This window comes from Squalius cephalus (assembly GCF_949319135.1).
Source record: "Squalius cephalus genome assembly, chromosome: 14".
NCBI classification, from domain to species: domain Eukaryota; kingdom Metazoa; phylum Chordata; class Actinopteri; order Cypriniformes; family Leuciscidae; genus Squalius; species Squalius cephalus.
The window spans coordinates 33317282-33333143 of NC_137135.1; the positions used below are offsets into that span (position 1 = coordinate 33317282).

Genomic DNA, 15862 nt, shown 5'->3' on the forward strand with positions numbered 1-15862 from the left:
CAGGACTATTCGTCCTCTGATATTTTATCCACTTGTCTTTTTCGTTTTACATGTTTGTGCCCGCATTAATTTCTCTAAACATACCCAGTTTTTGGAACACTTTGGAACTCCCTTCTCGTGTGCATTTTCACGAGAATCAAAAACAATGGAACTGAAAGCACGGCTTTGGTTAAGGTACGTCTCGATCTTCGTATTCCTTTCGGCTGTTTTCCAGACAGCATCTGCTGTTACGCACTACACAATTCCCGAGGAAATGGACGAAGGGTCTGTGGTTGCAAATCTGGCATCTGATTTAGGATTGGATTTGAAAAGTCTTAGTGAACGTAAAATGCGATTGGATGTCGTCGCTAATAAAAAATATCTTGACGTTAACAAAGACACTGGGGAGCTGTATATTTTAGAAAGGATTGACAGAGAGAATCTGTGCACATCGAAATCAGCCACAACATGCGTCCTTAAAGTGGATGCCACATTAGAGAATCCTATTCGAATGTTTAATATTGAACTTGAAATAATGGACATAAATGATAATGCGCCACGTTTCCGACGAGATACGATGCATCTAGACATATCAGAGGCAACAGCAAAGGGAGAGAGGTTTTCCCTCACTAATGCAGTAGACCCTGATACAGGTTCAAATTCTGTAAAGACATACTATCTCAGTGAAAGCGACCATTTTACTATTGCGATTCAGACTGGACGAGACGGATCTAAGTTTGTCGACTTGATTCTAAAAAAGCCTTTAGACAGAGAAGAACAAGCTTCACATAATCTGATCCTCACTGCTGTGGATGGAGGAGTCCCCGCGCGCTCTGGCACGGCTAGCATTATTGTGCGCGTTCTGGACACGAATGACAACGCCCCTCAGTTCGATAAAGACAGTTATACTATAAATCTAACAGAAAACTCTCCTATTGGAAGCCTTGTAGTGAAATTAAACGCCACGGATAAAGATGAAGGAACAAATTCGGATATATTTTACTCTTTTAGTCTATATACTTCAGAGAAAACGCAACAAACATTCAGTCTGAATCCTAACAATGGTGAAATCAGAGTGAAAGAAATGATTAATTATGAGGATTTCAGGATCTATGATATGGAAATTATAGCAACAGATAAAGGAACTAATAGTCTTTTTGGAAAGTGTAAAGTAAATATTTTAGTGACAGATATGAATGACAATCATCCTGAAATTTCTATAAAGTCATTCACAAGTCCAGTTAAAGAAGATGTACCTGTAAATACAGTAATTGCAGTTGTTAGTGTGAGTGATAAAGACTCAGGAGAAAATGGACAGGTAGATATTCATATTTCGGATGATTTACCTTTTGCGCTTAAAGAATCATCTGATAATTATTATGAGTTATTAATTTCAGAACCGTTAGACCGTGAAAAGGTTGCAGAATATGACATCACTATTACCGTCACTGACAGGGGCAACCCGCCGTTATCTGATAATGAAACTATAACTTTAGAGCTACTGGACGTTAATGACAATGTTCCTCAGTTCCCACAGACATTCTACACGATACCTGTAATGGAGAATAACGCGCCTGGAGCTTCACTGAGCTCTTTAACTGCTATAGACCCAGATCTCCATGAAAATCAGTATCTAGTTTATTTTATAATAGAGAAGGAAATAGTGAACACCTCCATGTCCATGCTGTTCTCCATTAACCCAGAGAACGGTAATCTTTACGCGCTAAAGACGTTTGACTATGAGATAGAGAAGGAGTTTCTTTTCCACATCGAGGCCAGAGACTCTGGTGTTCCTCCTCTCAGCAGTAACGTGACCGTTCACATTATTATCATGGATCAGAACGACAACACACCGCTTATAGTGTCTCCATGGCGCGCGCACGGCTCGGAGGTGAAGGAAAAGATCCCGAGATCCACCGATAAAGGAACTCTGATAGCCAAAGTCATCGCCATAGACTCTGACTCAGTGCACAACTCTCGAATCACGTACCAGTTCCTCCAGAACACCGACGCCACGTTATTCAGCTTGGATCAATACAACGGAGAGATCCGGACCATGAGAATGTTCAGTTACAGAGACTCGCGAGACCAGCGGCTGGTGGTGATCGCCAAAGACAACGGAGAGCCCGCGCTCTCTGCTACAGTCACCATCAAACTGTCCACGGTGGAGACCGCCCTCAAAACCTATACTGAGGTGCCTTTGGAATATGACATCTTCTCAGATCTAAACCTGTATCTGGTGATCGGACTGGGCTCTGTGTCATTTCTTTTACTCATCACTATACTGGTGACCATCGTGCTGAAGTGTCAGAAAGCGAAGCCCAGCAAAGCGGCTCCTCCGTGCAGGAACAGTGTGATCAGCGAGAGGAACTCGACCATCGCGGATTCCACTCTGGTCTCCAACGATGCCTACTGGTACAGTTTATTTCTAGCAGAGACGAGGAAAGGAAAGCTGGTGGTCAGACAGCCTGTGCCAAAGGGAGCGAGATACATCGTGTCCAGTTTACCGAGGAGCACAGGAGTGACCGAGACCAGTGACTCAGCCGCTTCTACTCTACAGGTAAGACAATCCACTTCAATATTCAAAGAGAGATTTGCATAACGTTTCACGCTCAATTTCCTCACAGATTTTTAGAGAAGAGGTGGTGCATGCGCCCCTGTACAGCATTCTTCTTGCTTCTCAGGTTGTGAAAATTTAAGAGGATTTTCCCCTTTCTTATTTTAACTATATCAATTTCTGCTCAAGACTGTTTTTGTCCTTTGCATTTTTTATTTTGAGGCTTATTATCACACATTTTCTCGGGCATCTAATAAAACAAAAAGCGTCATACAATAAAAATAACGCGTAAAACAGAAGAATAATATTTGTACAAAAATCTGTTCTCTTCTTATTGTGTATGTTCAGGCCAAACTCACTGAGCGTCGCTGTTCTCTAAGAAAACATTTTTGGTCATATTTATCACAATCGCCATGACAGATTTCCATAGGTGGAAATCGCACAAAGGAGCGCGCCATGACAAGAGCTTCGTAGTGTGTCCTATTCGTTTCCCGATCATTTCATTATCGCGAGGAATACTAATATTTCAAACGCTGCAGAATGGAGGGATTGGTAAAGTCACAGTTTTGGAGGTATGTACTGGTCCTTCTGTTTTTCTCCGCTATTTTGGACTCAGCGTCCTCTGTTACGCACTATTCTATCCCAGAAGAAATGGAGGAAGGCTCTGTTGTGGCTAATTTAGCCTCAGATTTGGGTCTGGATGTGAAAACACTGAGCAGACGAAAAATGCGGCTCGATATTAGGTCAAACAAAAAATATCTCGATGTCAATAAAGAGACAGGAGAGCTCTACATTTTAGAAAAGATGGATAGAGAATATCTTTGTACATCAAAAACAGCAACAACATGTTTTATCAAAATGGAAGTCACACTCGAGAATCCTGTGCGAATGTTTAACATTGAAATTGAAATTGTGGATATAAATGATAATGCTCCCCAGTTTTGGAGGGATTCGATTCGTCTGGATATATCAGAATCTACAGCAGCCGGAGAGAGATTCTCACTCAGTAATGCGGTGGATCCTGATATTGGCTCGAATTCGATAAAATCTTATTATTTGAGTGAGAGCGAACATTTTGACATTGAAATACAAACAGGGAGGGATGGTTCAAAATTTGCTGATTTAATACTGAAAAAAGCCTTAGATCGCGAGGAGCAGGCCATACATAATCTGATCCTCACTGCTGTGGATGGAGGAGTCCCCGCGCGCTCTGGCACGGCTAGCATTATTGTGCGCGTTCTGGACACGAATGACAACGCCCCTCAGTTCGATAAAGACAGTTATACTATAAATCTAACAGAAAACTCTCCTGTTGGAAGCCTTGTAGTGAAATTAAACGCCACAGATAAAGACGAGGGATTAAATTCAGATGTACTTTACTCTTATAGTTTGTATACATCAGAGAAAACGCAGCAAACATTCAGTCTGAATCCTAACAATGGTGAAATCAGAGTGAAAGAAATGATTAATTATGAGGATTTCAGGATCTATGATATGGAAATTATAGCAACAGATAAAGCAGCGAATAGTCTCTCTGGAAAGTGCAAAGTAAAGATATTGATCACAGATATGAATGATAATCATCCTGAAATTTCCATAAAATCATTCACAAGTCCAGTTAAAGAGGATGTACCTGTAAATACAGTAATTGCAGTTGTTAGTGTGAGTGATAAAGACTCAGGAGAAAATGGACAGGTAGATATTCATATTTCTGATGATTTACCTTTTGCGCTTAAAGAATCATCTGATAATTATTATGAATTATTAATTTCAGAACCGTTAGACCGTGAAAAGGTTGCAGAATATGACATCACTATTACCGTCACTGACAGGGGCAACCCGCCGTTATCTGATAATGAAACTATAACTTTAGAGCTACTGGACGTTAATGACAATGTTCCTCAGTTCCCACAGACATTCTACACGATACCTGTAATGGAGAATAACGCGCCTGGAGCTTCACTGAGCTCTTTAACTGCTATAGACCCAGATCTCCATGAAAATCAGTATCTAGTTTATTTTATAATAGAGAAGGAAATAGTGAACACCTCCATGTCCATGCTGTTCTCCATTAACCCAGAGAACGGTAATCTTTACGCGCTAAAGACGTTTGACTATGAGATAGAGAAGGAGTTTCTTTTCCACATTGAGGCCAGAGACTCTGGTGTTCCTCCTCTCAGCAGTAACGTGACCGTTAACATTATTATCATGGATCAGAACGACAACACACCGCTTATAGTGTCTCCATGGCGCGCGCACGGCTCGGAGGTGAAGGAAAAGATCCCGAGATCCACAGATAAAGGAACTCTTATAGCCAAAGTCATCGCCATAGACTCTGACTCAGTGCACAACTCTCGAATCACGTACCAGTTCCTCCAGAACACCGACGCCACGTTATTCAGCTTGGATCAATACAATGGAGAGATCCGGACCATGAGAATGTTCAGTTACAGAGACTCGCGAGACCAGCGGCTGGTGGTGATCGCCAAAGACAACGGAGAGCCCGCGCTCTCTGCTACAGTCACCATCAAACTGTCCACGGTGGAGACCGCCCTCAAAACCTATACTGAGGTGCCTTTGGAATATGACATCTTCTCAGATCTAAACCTGTATCTGGTGATCGGACTGGGCTCTGTGTCATTTCTTTTACTCATCACTATACTGGTGACCATCGTGCTGAAGTGTCAGAAAGCGAAGCCCAGCAAAGCGGCTCCTCCGTGCAGGAACAGTGTGATCAGCGAGAGGAACTCGACCATCGCGGATTCCACTCTGGTCTCCAACGATGCCTACTGGTACAGTTTATTTCTAGCAGAGACGAGGAAAGGAAAGCTGGTGGTCAGACAGCCTGTGCCAAAGGGAGCGAGATACATCGTGTCCAGTTTACCGAGGAGCACAGGAGTGACCGAGACCAGCGACTCAGCCGCTTCTACTCTACAGGTAACTTGAACTGCATTAAAAAAAAAAAACACATTTGAATTTTAAGTTCAGTATTTATTTTATACAACGTAGGGCTATTATTTTATTCACATTATATTTTCATACTTTTAGTTTATACAATTCTGCTCTATTCATGAAAATCAGTTCAGTTACGAAAGTAATCTTGACATTATATAAAATATTTGTCGTAATTCTTCAAAACATACTCGACGTGTCGCTGTGCCCCAACAAAACGGACGATTTTTCATTTATTTATTTATTTATTTTGTATACGCCATGACAGTTCGTGCTCAACGGCGACGCGGAGAGTCTTTATAAAAAGCGTGCGGGGATGCAAATGCTTCTGTTTGCTTTCTGCATCGAATAATACTGTAATACTTCCGTAGAACGCAGGTGAAAACTAAGTCAATATTGGAATACGTCGAATGTTTCCCATTTGCGATCATCATTGTTAAGGACAGCTGTGTTTTGTGCTCGCAAAGACAACACGCTTCACAGACAGAATGGAGTACGCAACATTACTGCTGCTTTCGGCACTCGTTTACACGGCGTCTTCTGTCACCCATTATTCTGTTCCGGAGGAGATGGAGGTAGGCTCTGTGGTTGCTAATCTGGCTGCAGATTTAGGAATCGATGTGCAAACGTTGGGAAGGCGAAAAATCAGGTTAGATATCCTTGCAAATAAGAAATATCTGGATGTTAACAAAGACACAGGAGACCTGTTTATTTTGGAGCGCATTGACAGGGAGTATCTTTGCACATCAAAAACAGTATGTTACTTAAAAATGGAAGTCATACTTGAAAACCCAGTTCGTATATTTAACATTGAATTGGAAATAATGGATATTAACGACAATGCGCCTAACTTTCGTAGGGATACGATTAATTTGGACATCTCTGAATCTACAGCTGCTGGCGAGAGGTTTTCTCTAAGTAATGCGGTTGACCCTGATATAGGTTCAAATTCCATTAAAAGTTATCATTTGAGTGAGAGTGCAAACTTTGATATTGAAATACAGACAGGGAGGGATGGTTCAAAATTTGCTGATTTAATACTGAAAAAAGCCTTAGATCGCGAGGAGCAGGCCATACATAATCTGATCCTCACTGCTGTGGATGGAGGAGTCCCCGCGCGCTCTGGCACGGCTAGCATTATTGTGCGCGTTCTGGACACGAATGACAACGCCCCTCAGTTCGATAAAGACAGTTATACTATAAATCTAACAGAAAACTCTCCTGTTGGAAGCCTTGTAGTGAAATTAAACGCCACAGATAAAGACGAGGGATTAAATTCAGATGTACTTTACTCTTATAGTTTGTATACATCAGAGAAAACGCAGCAAACATTCAGTCTGAATCCTAACAATGGTGAAATCAGAGTGAAAGAAATGATTAATTATGAGGATTTCAGGATATATGATATGGAAATTATAGCAACAGATAAAGCAGTTAATAGTCTCTCTGGAAAGTGCAAAGTAAAGATATTAATCACAGATATGAATGATAATCATCCTGAAATTTCCATAAAGTCATTCACAAGTCCAGTTAAAGAGGATGTACCTGTAAATACAGTAATTGCAGTTGTTAGTGTGAGTGATAAAGACTCAGGAGAAAATGGACAGGTAGATATTCATATTTCGGATGATTTACCTTTTGCTCTCAAAGAATCATCTGATAATTATTATGAATTATTAATTTCAGAACCGTTAGACCGTGAAAAGGTTGCAGAATATGACATCACTATTACCGTCACTGACAGGGGCAACCCGCCGTTATCTGATAATGAAACTATAACTTTAGAGTTACTGGACGTTAATGACAATGTTCCTCAGTTCCCACAGACATTCTACACGATACCTGTAATGGAGAATAACGCGCCTGGAGCTTCACTGAGCTCTTTAACTGCTATAGACCCAGATCTCCATGAAAATCAGTATCTAGTTTATTTTATAATAGAGAAGGAAATAGTGAACACCTCCATGTCCATGCTGTTCTCCATTAACCCAGAGAACGGTAATCTTTACGCGCTAAAGACGTTTGACTATGAGATAGAGAAGGAGTTTCTTTTCCACATCGAGGCCAGAGACTCTGGTGTTCCTCCTCTCAGCAGTAACGTGACCGTTCACATTATTATCATGGATCAGAATGACAACACACCGCTTATAGTGTCTCCATGGCGCGCGCACGGCTCGGAGGTGAAGGAAAAGATCCCGAGATCCACAGATAAAGGAACTCTGATAGCCAAAGTCATCGCCATAGACTCTGACTCAGTGCACAACTCTCGAATCACGTACCAGTTCCTCCAGAACACCGACGCCACGTTATTCAGCTTGGATCAATACAACGGAGAGATCCGGACCATGAGAATGTTCAGTTACAGAGACTCGCGAGACCAGCGGCTGGTGGTGATCGCCAAAGACAACGGAGAGCCCGCGCTCTCTGCTACAGTCACCATCAAACTGTCCACGGTGGAGACCGCCCTCAAAACCTATACTGAGGTGCCTTTGGAATATGACATCTTCTCAGATCTAAACCTGTATCTGGTGATCGGACTGGGCTCTGTGTCATTTCTTTTACTCATCACTATACTGGTGACCATCGTGCTGAAGTGTCAGAAAGCGAAGCCCAGCAAAGCGGCTCCTCCGTGCAGGAACAGTGTGATCAGCGAGAGGAACTCGACCATCGCGGATTCCACTCTGGTCTCCAACGATGCCTACTGGTACAGTTTATTTCTAGCAGAGACGAGGAAAGGAAAGCTGGTGGTCAGACAACCTGTGCCAAAGGGAGCGAGATACATCGTGTCCAGTTTACCGAGGAGCACAGGAGTGACCGAGACCAGCGACTCAGCTGCTTCTACTCTACAGGTAGGCCCATATAATGTTAACATGTAAACTAGTCATTCAAAGAAGCCAGACAACGGAGAATACAATTTGACCTTTCAACCTTTGGCCAAACACTTTTTCATGACTCCACTATTCTCTCTGAGACACTTTTTCAGCTTTTGCCTTTCATATGGACATTCACAACTTTTCCAGCTTCCCATCTTGTATGGGGTCAGTGAGACTATGCATAAATTCATAAATTCACTTTTCTGTGCGTCACTTTTGAAACTAGATGTTTCAGTCGTTCTTAGCAGATATTCTCTTTACACTTGAGTTTGTGTATGTGTGTAATGTTTTTTTCTTTGTATCTTTGGTACATTTCTGATACCTGTCAGTTTCACAGTTACACATTTTTTTTTTTTTTGTAATAAAAGTTCATCTTCACTTTTAAAGTTAAAAATGTAGGCTTTTATCTGTTCAGACTAACTGATAGTGATAACTGATAGTGATAGTGAATTTATGCTGTTATTCTGATTCCACAGCCCCATATTTTTTCTCTTTTACCTGTTGTACATATAGTCTCTGTTTCCCTCTGGCTGAGCCAGCTGTCACAGTGAAAGAGATTTTTATGTGTGTGTGTGTAAAATGTACAGACTTGTGCAAACATGTTGCGTGACGCGTTGCTTCTCTCTCAGAGCAGGCTGACCTACTTTCCTGAGCTCCTGCTGCTGTTTCACCTGCAGTTCTGATGTTCACAAACTTTGATACTTTTGTGCTTAAATCTCTTAATATTCTGATGTAATGTTGGACTCCAAAGATTTATGTGACTTTATTTATTACAGAGGCCCCAAAAAGTACTTGGATAGTTAAGTTTGCATCAAGCTTTGTTTATTTGCATGATTGAGTTGTTCTGTAGCATTTCATTAAGTTGTTCTCATTTGTTAGAGAGTCACCTGAAGGACAGGTAAGTGATTGAAAGACAGAATGAGAAAGTCTTTAACGTAACTTTAACTTTTCTATTCTTTTTTGTGCAGTCTCTTTTTTTAAACAATGCATCTTAATCTGACTCATCTCTTATTCCTCTACTTCTTAGTGAATTGCGTAATGGAGTTTGTTTGCTTGATTTGTTTTGCAATTGCAACAGTTTTCTTTTTGCATAATTTGTTATGCTTTTACATTATTCGCAGGTTACCTGGAGTCCCTGATCATTCAAACTGCAATGACTGAGGAGAGGAAGTCTTTTCCTGCTTTGTTAATGCACTGTAGAGCTTTTGAAACAAGCTTAGACTATAGGACTGATGTAGAATCATTTTTATAACAGATTTTTTTTCTCTCTTTTTTTTATCTACTCTGTTCAGTGAAATTCATCAAAATGTTTCTGCCACAAGCTCAAATATTGAAATGTGTGTCTCTGTTTTTGTTTCCGTTTTAAAGTACTCAAAATGAACGAGGTCCCTTCTCCCGCTGGAGGTATGCAGCCCTGACTTCACCATTTTCTCGATTTCTGGAGCACCTGATCCCAGGGCCCATTGACCTTTTACTGAAATATGTGTGACTCTATGTGTTTCTCTTTGTGGTTGGTGTTTTTTGTCAGTGGAGTTTGCCTTGTCCTGTTGTAGGAGGAGCCAAGGAACCAATTTATACAACTGAATTCAAATCAGTTTTGTTTCCTGAGGCCTGCTCATAATCACAGTTTAGATGCAGGTCAACATTAACATCAGTTTGGCATCTCACTTGGTCTTCTGAGCCTTTTAGATGTATAGGCTGCTAGATTTAAACTTTGCAGTCTTTATGTGCATTTGTTTCCACTTGTGAAACTCAGTAGTTACCTGACATCCTTAAAGCTGGTGTTTTCTTCACTACAACTGATGTTATGCAGCCTCACAAACCCCTCCTTTTATAGACACCTTTGACCAGCAGAAGCGCTAATGATAACAGTGACTCTCTGTGGTTTGATTGACAGTGGCTGAGGGTGCAAAAGTTGCTCAGATAAACATGCCCTGCCAAGATGTATTACTGAATCTGTTAAAGAAACTTCATCCAGAAGTAAAAACTGATCATTTACTTACTTAACTGATCAAAGTCAAATTATTTGCTTTCTTTTGTGGAAGAATGTTTACGCTGCTCTTTTCTCTACACTGAAAGTGACAAGGAATGGATGCTGTCAAGTCAAATAACCTTTATATATAGCACTTTATAAAATACAGATTGTTTCAAAGTAGCTTCACTGTAATAATAACAGAACCAGTGATGCAAAAGTCATTAATTATGAGACAAATTTTGCTGCAATGCAGTTCTGAAAAGAAAATAGCGCCAATATTCAGCTTAGCTGACTTCAGGTTTTGTTCTCATCTGATAGTGTCACTATAGTCAAATCCATGTTACTTAATATTAAATGTCTTTCAATCCCAATCTATAAGATTGTGGAGGGAAAGTTTATTCGACAGCATCTGTTCTTATCCGCTTTCATGGTCTGAAAAATAGCATTTTGAGTTCCACAGACAAAAATAAAAATCAGGGCTTTGAAACGAGAGACGGGTTAGTAAATGGCAGAATTACATTCCTTTAAACAACAAGTATTTTTTTTAAATCAAATATGGCTCTAGTGCATGATGTGGGTTTTAACAATATATGTACTGACTGTTCATCTACTAAACATCATTATGAGCCTGTTTGTTGGATGGTTTGTCTACTTGTGTGTTTGAATGGTTGGTGAATTGACTGGTGGATTCCAAGTTCACATACTGGTTCTGTTGTATTTCTTTTCACAAATAAATCAGAGTGATAGGAAACGTCTTACAACAACCACCCAGTTTTCAGCTCGCTGCCCTTCCATCACCCCAACCACCCTCACCTGATATCTGAGCATGGTTCTCATTGATCAACCCACCCCCCCGTCACCTGTCAATCAAACCAAGGTTCCACCTTCTGCCTGAAGCCTTTTATTTAAGTGACAGGCCTTGGTTGCATGAGACGTGTTCAGATTCTGGCCTGTCACAATGTGAATAACATCTGAAGTCCAGCCTCTTACGTCCACTTTTTCTTTCACTTTGACAGGCATCCACCACCACCAGCAGCAGTTCCACCTGAGGACCTTCGCGGGCGTTATTGCTGGAGCAACGTGTGAAAAAATATTCCATCAACCTGCATGTCTGTTCACCTGCATCCATTACATCCTCCTGCACCATCCTCCAGTGATGAAACGAACCCTGAATGATGCCTACATCTTCACATCAATGTTCATCAGAGAGTTTTCCCCTCGCTTTTCCCAACAAGCCCATGGACGATCTGACCAGAGGAATGACAAAGACGAGATACTCTTACACCTGACTGGTCAGGACCTGACTTGGACTGGGTCTGTGAACACACACACACACACACACACACACACACACACACACACACACACACACACACACACACACACACACACACACACACACACACACACACAAAAATCCATATCTTCAAACAGCACAGCTCGTGTCTTTGTCAAAGACACCTTTCTGTAAAACCAGTATGCTTGTGTTTGCATGGTTAAAGCTCCATGTTAGATCTTCATTATATATATATAGTGACTGGTAAAAACATTGGAGAGAGAAATTATTAACAGAATATTCTCACATGACCAGATGTGGACAGTGAATTGCACAAAAAAATCCCATTTGTAATCTGTAGCTTTGACTTTTTTTTTTTTCTAGTAGAAATATCTAAACATCCTTGAAATAAGATTAAGTTGCCTAATAAGCAAATGTTTACAAAAAAGAGTACCTGAACCTGAAAATTGCATTACAAAATATTTATATTGGGAGATACATTCTCTAAGGTTCTGTTAATCTCATGCAATTTGCTTCTCATGTGAATATACCTGGTTTCATGCATGTTTAGAGATTTTTACTGAAAAAAAGATTCATGGGATTTCTTTTGCAATGTGAGTGATACTGAACAAGCACAAAGAGGATTCAGATGATGCAGACCTGTGGAGAGATGGCGTGGGGAGCTCTTGCTAGAGAGAGTTTGGACATTGAAAGCTTCTCTTTCCCTGCAACATATGTATAAAGCATTTCTTATGTGTTTTCTTGGATCTCATTAAGACTTCCATCAGAATAATACAAGTGTATTCAGAATAGGTCACAGCGAAATTGATTTGTTGTACCTTATAATCTTTACTCTTCTCTGTAGTGTTGTATTATGCCAGTGTTGCTGTTTGTGTCAGTATTTTGAGTTTCAGTTTGTAAAGAATCAAGTTGAATCTAGGCACTGATCTGACACAGAAAGTGTAGAGAACGGATACCGTTGTTGTTATGATCTCTCCTGAATCTGATATTATTTTTTATGAGTGTAGTGAAGGCTGTAAAATCACCTGAAGGATCTAATGATCTGTTTCAGTAGCAACCTGTATGTGTGTGTGTACCTTCAATAGCACAATTTTATTATCATTTATACTCATTTATGTAAGCCATCACTTGATAAATAACAAATTGTATAAATAATCAAATGACAAATTAGATGAATGGTTGATTATAAATGATTAGATGAAGATTTTGCCATTTATAACCATTGTTCATTTATCTAATTTTTCATTTAAATATTTATACCATTTATAATTGAATCAATTGCATTTTTTATACTGTTATTTTCCTAGCTCTTGCAATGCTTTCTATTAGTTTTTAATCCTATGATTGTGTGGTTTCATGGAATATTTGTCTTCACGAATAAGAGATAAGAGGGAATATCGCAATTTCTAGGTTTTATGGGATGTTGTTGTGAAGCAGTTTGGTATATAAAACCCTGTTTTATTTGTGCTGGTCAGATGAAGATTATTCAATAAACCCTGTTCATTTCTGATAATTCATAGCCTCCTCTGTCAACCTCTAAGGCTGATAGAAGTCTTGGGTACCAGACAAAAAGAGACTGGATCCAGTCCTCCTGGTGTGGGGATCTGATGTAACCTTGCGTGTCTGGTGACATTTATAAATGCACAAACGCAGACACAGCACAGTGATGTCATAGTGCAGAGGCATTTGAAGGACACAGTCGTTTCTAAAGTGACGAGTTTAGGAGAGTCCTCTGATGCCCAATATCTCACATAATAACACATCTACTTCTGAGATTTAATCAGTGAGTGACTCCTTTTTTGTCATGTATAAAAACACACTATTTAAGAGATGGAGACATACAGTAAAGAGTTCCATCAGCCTTCACCGAATCTTTCAAAAATGCAAAGAGTACTCAATGACAAATGACAACTGTTAATGTTTACTTTGCTTATTTATAGGCTATTTAGTTATTATTATCTAATATTATGGAATGTGTTTGTTTAATACTCATGGAAATGCTTTGAGAAAAGAATACATACAGAAAATACATTGTAAAAGTTTCATTTTTTCATTTTGTAAATTTTTTGATTTTTACGTTTTAATACAAACTTTCATATTGCTGCTTTTTATTGTTGATATTTTCTATTTGCTGTCTATAGCAGTGGTGCAATATGTGGACATACGCATTTTGTTTCAGTGAACAATATGGTATTTTTTGTTTTTCTGGTATTTTGCTGCCTTTCTGAAATGTCATTTACGATAAACTCATGGTGTAATCATAACCTTCTGAGGGTCTGGCAGCTTCCCCAGGCGGGTCAAGAGGTCAGCGTGTCTTGGGGTGAATTCAGTGACAGGCTCTGGGATGCACAGCATGTGTGTCTTGGTCTTGTCAAAGCAATGCACCATTACTAAATACATTTACCCAATTCTCCTTTTAGAGGTACAAATGCGGGGTGTTTACATGTGATATTTTAACAGAGAGGAAGAAATCGTTTCAAGGCTCTTAATTAGCTGTCTCAGAATATTTGGCTAATTCTCAGACATGAGCGGTGTTGTAAAATAACATTAAGTTTTTATTAAAGAAAGAGGTGTTTTTTTTTTTTTAACGAAATATAAAGGTGTTTTTTATGTGATTTCATGTCTGTCAGTGTGAGCAGCTTTCAGTAGGTCACTTATCTCTCACTACCCAGGAAAGTGACTAAAATTAATTTACCCAATAGCCTCATTTTGTGATATAAAAATGGGCTGTCTGTATAAAGCACATGATAGCCCCTTCATCTCTTTTTCATCCTTTATCCTTATTAAAATGTGCATTTCCTACCAGCATTTGTGCTCTAAAGCAGACAAACTGCCTTTCTAAAGCTGAATGCATCTGTGATTTGCCTTGGAGAAACTCACAAGACCCTCTTTGCTCATCTGCTGATATATTGTACTTCATATACAATAGATAAAAACATTGAAAATAGTATGTGATTTCTGTCATTCACAATGTAACTCAGAACCGTGATGGGACTTTGCATCTGTAATATGTTTTTATCTTTTAAATGACTTCTAAACATGTGAATAGCAATCAGCCTGTAGCCGAATTCAGCACAGCTGCACTGGAGTATAAAAATCAAAACACATTGTTCGTACAGTGCCATTATGATTATCTTTTAAATGGGGAAGAGAAAGACAGACCATGTATGTGATTATGACTCAACTGACTTCTGATCATCAATAAAATCAAAGTGATTTTGTGAATTATTAATCTTAGTTTGCATGATTTTCAGTTGTTTTGGGGCTGTAGGCGAGTGTGTTTATGTTTGGTTGGGTGACTGGAAAAAGATGAGGTCATCTCAGCAAATGATGTAATGCATGAGGATAATCAGTTTCATGTCATATCCGCTTTTTCAAAGATGTAAAACACTATAAAACCACACTCAGATTATCATCACCCGCTCTGATAAATAAATACTTTTTTCTTCTGCTAATTTTGACAGAAATAATAAAGCATTAAATGCTGTCCTCGCTGGCTTACTGCCTGGTTCTGGTTCTGTGATGTGGGTCAGAACAAAGTTGGAAAATACATGCAGCTGCTTTTTGCTTCTCTTTTCCTCCTGACCCAGATTTCTCTCCGCCTGCCTTTCAGCACAGAGTGAGACTGCAGCACCCTTACAAGCTGCAGCAGCGGACACACACACACACACACACACACACACACACACACACAGACAGAGAAACAAACACACACCATGCTTTCCTGAGACACTGCAGAAAAAAGGCCTCACTCAGAGAAATCAGGCTGACTGCTGGTTTCTAGGCAACGGGAGCCTGTCTCTTAGCGACCGAATAAAAGAGAATGGAACGTGGAGAGAATCATTTTATCATGAAATGTAAATAATCAATAAAAAATAGTGTTGTAACTAGCAAAACATTTTTTTGTGAGTGGTGAATTTATTTGGTGTTCCTCATGTCTTCCCAAACACCTCCCTTCACTCACGCTTTCCCCTGGAGACTGCAGCACCACAGACAACGACCCGCCTATCCAAAGGCCCGTTGCCATGGTAACGGGCGGGGAGGGGGTGCATGATGCTGCATCCTGTAATTTGATACACCGACAAGAGGCTCAGCAAGCCAAATCTGGGGAGCTCGTATATCTGTGCAGTCTATGTGAAATAAACAGCATTATACACGGTATAACACAGATATGTATAATAATATATGAAATGAAATACTAGTGCACGTAAATGTGATTGATATGTAGG

At 39.9% G+C, this 15862-nt stretch overlaps 2 protein-coding genes across 2 annotated transcripts; both read left to right on the forward strand.

The window, feature by feature from the left end:
- The first annotated feature begins 17 nt into the window (after positions 1-17).
- Positions 18-14592, forward strand: LOC307170817 (protocadherin beta-16-like). The gene is made up of 3 exons (XM_079892117.1): positions 18-2539; positions 4412-5473; positions 11353-14592. Exons 1-3 carry the CDS (start codon positions 146-148, stop codon positions 11383-11385), a joined length of 3489 nt encoding a protein of 1162 aa, XP_079748243.1. The 5' UTR covers positions 18-145; the 3' UTR covers positions 11386-14592.
- Positions 5517-11147, forward strand: LOC307170792 (protocadherin alpha-C2-like). The gene is made up of 3 exons (XM_079892089.1): positions 5517-8337; positions 9730-9765; positions 11076-11147. The coding sequence occupies exons 1-2, from the start codon at positions 5977-5979 to the stop codon at positions 9739-9741; spliced, it is 2373 nt and encodes a 790-aa protein (XP_079748215.1). The 5' UTR covers positions 5517-5976; the 3' UTR covers positions 9742-9765; positions 11076-11147.
- Positions 14593-15862: the final 1270 nt, after the last annotated feature.